This window comes from Anopheles aquasalis, chromosome 2 (genome assembly GCF_943734665.1).
Source record: "Anopheles aquasalis chromosome 2, idAnoAquaMG_Q_19, whole genome shotgun sequence".
Classification (NCBI taxonomy): Eukaryota; Metazoa; Arthropoda; class Insecta; order Diptera; family Culicidae; genus Anopheles; species Anopheles aquasalis.
This window is the reverse complement of record NC_064877.1, coordinates 27,547,501-27,555,000: the sequence shown is the minus strand read 5'-3', so window position 1 is coordinate 27,555,000 and position 7,500 is coordinate 27,547,501. Positions and strand designations below refer to the sequence as shown.

General features: G+C 47.9%; 2 protein-coding genes across 2 annotated transcripts in view; both read right to left on the bottom strand.

The window, feature by feature from the left end:
• Positions 1-508, bottom strand: part of LOC126569337 (cyclin-L1) — a 5,207-nt gene extending 4,699 nt beyond the window's left edge. The window contains exons 1-2 of the mRNA XM_050226347.1: positions 376-508; positions 1-317 (exon numbers count right to left, since the gene is read on the bottom strand). The exon at positions 1-317 is cut by the window's left edge and continues 44 nt beyond it. Of these exons, the coding sequence (XP_050082304.1) occupies positions 1-232 (232 nt within the window). The 5' untranslated portion in view covers positions 233-317; positions 376-508. The remainder of the gene's footprint in view (positions 318-375) is intronic.
• Positions 509-819: 311 nt separating this feature from the next.
• Positions 820-1,888, bottom strand: LOC126572845 (probable chitinase 2; the record flags this gene model as incomplete). Its single annotated transcript, XM_050232524.1, has 1 exon — positions 820-1,888. A coding segment is annotated over one exon (945 nt), but the record flags the coding sequence as incomplete, so codon positions are not given.
• Between the last annotated feature and the right edge of the window lie 5,612 nt (positions 1,889-7,500).

The window sequence follows — 7,500 nt, the reverse complement described above, 5'->3', positions numbered from 1 at the left end:
AGCCGAGAATCCGCAGATCCGTTTCCGTTTCCCGGTCCAGTCCATCGCTCTGGGACGGCGTTTGCTCGAGTTTGGCCTCGGGCAGGAGACAATTTTCGAGGGTCAGCACAATTTTTCCATACGGGCGCTGAAGCGGCAGACTGGCGGTGGTGGTTGAGGACGGCGGCGTAGGCTCTCCGGCCGCCTTGCTGTTGCTGGCCACGGTCTCGGTCACGGTTTTGCTAACGCTCATCCTTCCGCCTGTCCGCAATCGCCAATTTGTGCCAGAAAATCGCCCAATTTTTCCGCCAACTCCACGCGCGGACCTCGTTTTCACCCTGCGACCAAACGAGGGTTTATTTACCAATATCACGAAGAACAGCAGCAAGAGATTACCCGCGAAACGATGGCGAAGCAGGCCAATGGCTTGAATTTGGTCTATTCGCACACGAAATAGCTTAAAATTAAAGGAAAAATTGAGAATTTTCCATTTTCAGCTGCGAACGACAACAACGCGCTTCTCTCTTTATCTTTCTCTTTCTCTCTCTCTATCCTCTCTTTTCTTTAACAGCTGTCAAACTGACAGCTGACACTTAGCATTTATGACCTCGCGCTGAGATCAAGTTGAAATTTAAATTTGGCGTCCGTTAGGAAAAAATAATTTTGCTAAATTAAATGAGGGAAAACTTGATATAACTATGATAAAAAATGTCGGTAATCGTTTTCCAGCATTCACAGTAAATTGCAATATGTGTTTTCGTCGAGAGCTATATAAATAATCTCGCGGGTGGTGCAAAGAATTGTTGATGCCTTGTGTTATTTTCTAAATTATACGACTGGTTGACGAATACGGTTTATTTATTTTGCACAGATTCTCTTATAATTATGCGCAAGAGGTATCTGTGGGCTTATCCCAAAATCCACCTATTGCCGGTTCCCGTTTGGCTTTTGGATCCGGGAATATTCAGTACATGCTGCCACTATCGCCAGCACCTCCACTACCTAAAATCCGAATGAGGGTGTTTCCCAATGAGATTAAAAGGCCAGGTTTCAAAACCTCATTGATTACGTTCAACAAAGGGTATTTACAGCCAAAGTTGCCATCGAAATCATCCATATCGATAGTCCACATCATTACACCCCCTCCTGGTCCTATCGCTTTATCTCGCGGATCGTTGTCACGTGTATTGGCAAGCCGAAACGTCCTTCCGTAGGCCGGAACACCCAGTATCAGCTTGTCGGAGGGAGCACCTTCGTGGAGCCAGTACTTCACGCTATGGTCGATGTTGAGCATTTGTTGGTGGTCAGTCCTATCCGCGGGCCCGGTAAACAACGGAGCATTGTGACCAGTGAAACCATCCCGGTGGCCGTTGTAATCGTACGTCATAAGGTTGATGAAATCTATGTAACGCGCGATACCAGCAATATCGTACGCTTTCGATGCTTGGAATTCGCTTGCACCGACGGCCACCGTTAAGATGAGGCCGGCGTCATGTAGCTCGCTCGACAACGCTGCTAGAAATTGAATGAAATTGGAACGATCGACGGGCTCTGGGAATTCCCAGTCTATATCGACGCCATCGAAGCCATGCTTCTGACAAAATCTCCTCGCATTGCTGGCAAACGTCGATCGCAGACTGGAACTGGCAGCCACTAGTGAGAAAGATTCCTTCATACCTATCTTGTCTCCTCCAATAGAGGCTAGCGTTTTAAGTGATCGGTTAACACTTTTCAACTCGTTGAACCGACGAATGTACCCTCGACCGCCGTTGTCCTCTAGATCCAACGAGGGATCTAAAATTTCCACCTTGCCACTGCCATCGATGCCGAAAAATGCGTACAACAAGTAATCGCATAACTTTGCATCGATATCACTCATGATGAACTCTCCTCGTCCCGAACCGGCATTTTAACCCATGAACCTATGACCGAATGTAGCTTTGCCTTTGCAAAACGTTGTGATCTTACGTTTAATTTTCCCTAACCAACGCACGCTTCTAACTTGACTTTGCCAGACCAGATAGGCTGAAGCAGAGGTAGCTTCACAGACTCCGACACTAGTACGCTATCGGCAAGTGTTTTGATGAAAGCACAATGCTGTTTCAATAAAAGTTCAAATTCCAACAGTGCTGCACGCTACAGACACACAATGCCAATGCAGAGTACTACAATGTACGTATCACAAGCACGATTGGCATATAATTGGATATGAATGTGTAATAAGTTTTCTCGTGAAAAAGCTCCTTATCACATGATTATGCCGAAGCATGCCATACCATACCTCATGTCACCGGGACCGAGAATCTCATCTAAAGGTACTCGATGCAGCTCGATAACACGACCCTTGCACGGTACTGTTATCCTCCCCCTGCTGAGGGACTATGATGACAATTTAATTAGTTTCCACCTATGCTCGTCTGCATGCTGGTACGGTTCCGGCACCACTAGGGTGGTTCTCAGTCAGACAAAAGCAAAACGAAACGTAAAATGAACGTGCAGATAAAAGGGGATCAAGATAAACGACAAAGCATAAGGACCCTTCGCTGACTGACTATTGTTTCGCTCCAGTAGCTCGCGGAGAGAGCTACAGCATCATCGACACAATGAACTGAACTCGGCCATCCATGCCATGATTGCCGGTGGTGTTAGAGTGACAAACAGCGTCGTTGCAGCTGCACCAGGATACCGGGACAACGGTGGGGCCTATGAGTTGCCAATCAACCGCACAAGCCCACATTGACACGATCCTAGAGCACCTTCAGGTGCTACAAGCAAAAGCAGTAGAGTCACTGCTAGTAACGCCCGATCATTTAGCATAGAGTTCCGCTCCGCCTCCGCACTGCACCATCGGATGCAGTAGCTTTTTAATTAAAACTCATTTTTATCTAACCCCCTCGCCCACCTTCGAGGGTGGAAGATGATACTCCGCCTCGTCTGGCGTTCCGGCGATCGATTGTCCTCTGCGACAGCCAATGGCAGTAGCAGCAGCGTAGAAAACGGAGAAAAACACGGAGCGAAGGACCGTGAGTAGTGTCTCGGTTGCTCGAAGGATGTATGGGCGCAATTGTGTCACCCCTTTCCACTAGATTTCCCTGCTCCATTTTCCTCTTTCTCTTGATCATCATCGCGATGAGATGCTACCTTCGAGCTACGGCGAGCAGCAAACAAATTAAATCAGAGAACCGTGCCAGCCAGGTCGCTAAAGCCGATTTCCAAAGAAAACGACCCCAAAATGGCGGGCTTGCGGACAACACGAAGCACAACAGGACCTGCATCGCCGACTGATAAGAAGAAGAGTGGGCGCTGGACTGATTTTCTCTTTTCTTCTGTCCTTTCTGTCTCGTGGTGCGGTAGCTGAAGTGACAACGAAGGACGACGATGAGGATGATTAGGGATTGGAATGAGGCCTTCTGTTCATCACCTTCGGAACGTGGCCTATCCCCCCGGGGGGAGGGGGGGGCGGGGGGCAATACTCAATATACGGTTTGGCAATCGAAGCAACGGACACACAAGGCGCCGACCCATCCCCAAAGATACCTCATCGCTAATACTCTGCAGTCTCGTATCTTCTGTCTCAACGACGAACATCTTCCACTCCTTCACGAGAAGAGTCCTTCAGCGACTGACCCAAGAAGCGTGAGGCGGCAAATGAAAAGGCACCACCACCGAAAACAGAAAAGCCTGATTCATAATCATTTGGATCCGTTTAAGCTGTTCCCGTTTGCCCCAAACCCCCCTAGCGTCTCTGTCCCCCGGGCGAACATGGTCAAGAAGGTGCCAAAGCTCTCGCTACCAGTAACCTCCCATCCCGTACATCCTGCCCCATCCAGTTGTGGGTTTTTGGTGGGGTCGCAGAGACGCTTCGGTACTGCTGAGCTTGATTTCTAATTTTGTTCTCATACACTAAGCCACCAAGGGTTGGGACTGTTCTGTTTCGTCTCATCCTTCCCCCCGTACCCCTTCTTCAGTCGCGGTCTCACTTCCGTTGCTCGTTACTTTTCGCGCAAAACTCTCATTTTCATTACTGAACAGCTTAAGACTGGGGTGTTTCTTTTTTCCGTTGTTGTTGTTGGGGTGATAGAAAATGAAAAATCCCACTTTTAATTTGCCCACTTGGCGTCTATCCTTTCCCTGCGATTCGGAGGGAATGCTGAGTTTGTGAAATGAAAGCATACCCTCGCAATGATATTAGCAAATCGTTTCGCGGACGCCACGGAACCAATGCTTTCATATCGTGCTTTTAATCTGCACAATACAGAAACGTTTCTTCGTTCTTCTTTATTTAATGATGATGAGTTCTATTGATGATGTTTCTCGGTGCTGTTCCCCATCCTCCTGCTTAACGCCACCGTTGGTACATGAGAAATAAGGTCCAATTACATCTTTCCATAATTTCAAATGCAAGCATTATGTTCAACTGTGCCTTCTCCCACCCCTGGGCCGTGTGTCGTCCTGGCCTTGTTTGAAGTAGCGGTGCTGCCAGGACACCTGTACGAGTTCGAGCTCATATTTACGACAATTTTCATTCTAATTACGTTAAGGTACTCATTTCTCGGGAAAAAGCGCGCCGCTAATGCTCCAGATACAGTTCGGTTGAAAGCCTAATCCGACAGGAAAATTTAGCACGTGGCCCGTTTGGTAGAAATGATTTCAAATGTGCGTTGCGTGTGGCGTCCCCTTTTTCGGCTCGGCACTGGGCTAAACTTCGTTTCATCTCTCGTTCGCGTAGCTGATTAGATTACGGTTGTGTACGTACTCTCTGTCTCTATTTCGCTCTCTCCTTTCATCATTCCGTCGCCTCGATGGCAACTTTGGAATATGTTCTTGTTGCAAAAGTTCTTACATTGTTCCTGCAGCTGATTTTGGGCAGAGAAAATCGTTAAGAAAAGGTCACTTTACTGCATGGAACCGTTTAAAGTAACGAAGTGTCCGAGTACGAAGCTAACCCAAATGGTTGCTTCCATGACCCTGGTAGATAAACAGATGCTTTCGAATTGTGCTCCTCTACCCATCAACAGGTTGTCGGTGGATCCCGTTGGTGAATGGAACGTGGAACGCTTTGGCTATCGGGTTACGCTAAAGCTGTTTACGATCTCTGCGTCTCGCCATCTCGAAAGGTCGGTCATTCCGGGAACCAGCATTTCTGGTGCGAATAATTTTCCACAGAAATGGATGAATTCAGTCCCAATTTAGCCACTTGCGCCCGGAGCAGCCGATTGACAATGATGGCGTAAATAAGTTTCCGTGAGATAGCAGGCTTCAGGCATTACCTCCTGAGCCGACGAGCTGGCGAATGCCCCTTCCACCACCCTCAGGATGTCCTTCGTCCTTCCCGTAATGCCTGGCTGCTTCATTTGCACCGATACACTGATACGACGTTGATTCTGACGGAAGGCGGATCAGTTTTAATACTTCGCCTCTTCGCCATTTTCCCACCACCACACAGCCGTCCCCCCGTACTCCCCTTTACCCGGTTCGTTCGATTTGAAAATGTATTTTCATTAATTTTGCCAATATTCAAGCCGAAGCAGGAGTGCCGCAAGCTATTCGGCGTGGCGTGGCAGTGCGGTGAGGCGCAGGGCACTGGTTTGAATCGCGAGCCAAGGTGTAACTGGTACGATGGCCTTTGGCAAGTAGTACGCTGGAGAATTCCTGTTTTTCCGCTTTTCTACGCTCATCTTGTCATAGATAGGCATCTTCTTGCCCAACGGAGGGAAGGAGGGGAAGGGGGGGGGGAATGGGAGCCCTTTCCGAGGGCTCTGGCCATCCGATTTCCACGAAACAACCCAATGCACGCCGGTTTGCGCGATGCTGAATTTTAAATGAAAGCAATCAACAGATTCGGAAGCGGTATCACGATCACCGGGCAGAGAGTACCTGGGCCGGGAGCTCGAGAAGCGAGACAGCAATTGCAGCGAAACGATTAAAAGCCGGCGGATCTTCCGAGAAGCAAGCAACATGGCCGGTGCCACACGTAATGAAGGAACAGCGCACCTGGGCAGAGGATACCCGAGATTTCTTCTAGAAACGTCATCCTTATGAAGCGAATGATAACGCCAGGGCCTTTTTATCAGCTTCATCATTTTGCTCGAATCGCTCTCCGTCACATCGTATGTTTTGTAGTGTTCTAAGAATTTTGTGTACTTTGTAGCAAATTTATACAATTTTATAAACAATCGCAGAAGCTCAATATTTTGTTCTTAGAAGCCATATACGCTTGATATTGTAGTTACTTTGTGAGTAATTTCAAAGAGGAACTGTGCAAAGGAGATATAGTAACGGATACCGAGGGTCGGCGCAAACACTACACTGTTTACTGATGTCTTTTATTTGGATTCTCATGAATTCGTTTTAACAAAAATCTGGAGAATTTTATACGTATTGAGTTTCTTCTTATCATCTTTAAAAAGCAGTATTCGTGGTTAGAAAACAAGTAGTATTCGTCGATGCTATGAAATAGTAACCAACGTTCGCCCTTTAACGGCAAGTAGCATTAAGAAACTATCGAATCTTGGCGGTCCTTTAATTATCACTTTCGAAGGACTGCGCAGGAAGGGAAAGCGTTGACAAGTCGCAGTTGTTAGTTAAATTTTGTTTTTCTTTTTCAATTGGAACAGTGGCAGCTAAAATTTTATTCCAATAATTTGAATATATTGTAAGATTTCCCGGGAAAAGGCTTGAATTGCCCGAATCTACGTTGATGGTATTTCTGGTACCCGCCGCCCATAGCGCGTTGTTTTCGTACGATTTTCGAAAAATGAGATCCTCCCTTACGGCGCATGCTCACCGGAAATCGGAACCGGTTCGTGCAGCACGAGACTATCGAAATAAGAATAATCGCACGAAGGATACTCACATGTTGCCTTACTTTCAAACACTCCCTTTTCCTCTCGCACCACCCGTTTTTATCTTGTGAATGAGCCATCCTTTGACACAACAATGCGGCACCCGAGAGAAATGGATGGATGAGCTACTGATTAAGGCGAGGCGACACTACGCTCGTGAAACGTTTGTGTGTTTGATGATAAACGCTAATTGCCGGGCCGGTTTCGAAGGGAGTCTTCCGGTCAGATAAAGCGGACACTCCTTTCCGATACTGCCAACGAGGCCTGGATACCTCCGAAACGCTACCAGACGCGACGACGTAGTGTTGTGAATCCTTTCGGCATTATAGAGCAAACCGGCCACTACCATGTTTGCTGCTGGCGAGGCGAGCTGGTTCAGCTAGGCCAGTATTAACCTATTATGTTTGCAGCGGCGCTCAGCTGGACACCTGAACCTGGGCATGAAATTTGCTTTCCGGTCCTCCACCGGGGGCCTTCCCGCTGTGCTGAGAAAATGTAGGCCATCGTCTCGAACAAGGAAGAAGCTGTGCAACAACAGAGCGGCTTCGGTGTGCGGGCTCCGCTAAGCTTGAGGTCCGCTGATCAGGGCACGCCCGGGAGCAGAATGCAGAGCTTTCCATTTCTCCGAACCTCAGAACCATTGAATGAAACGTTCTCTCTGTGTCCGGCTTCACCG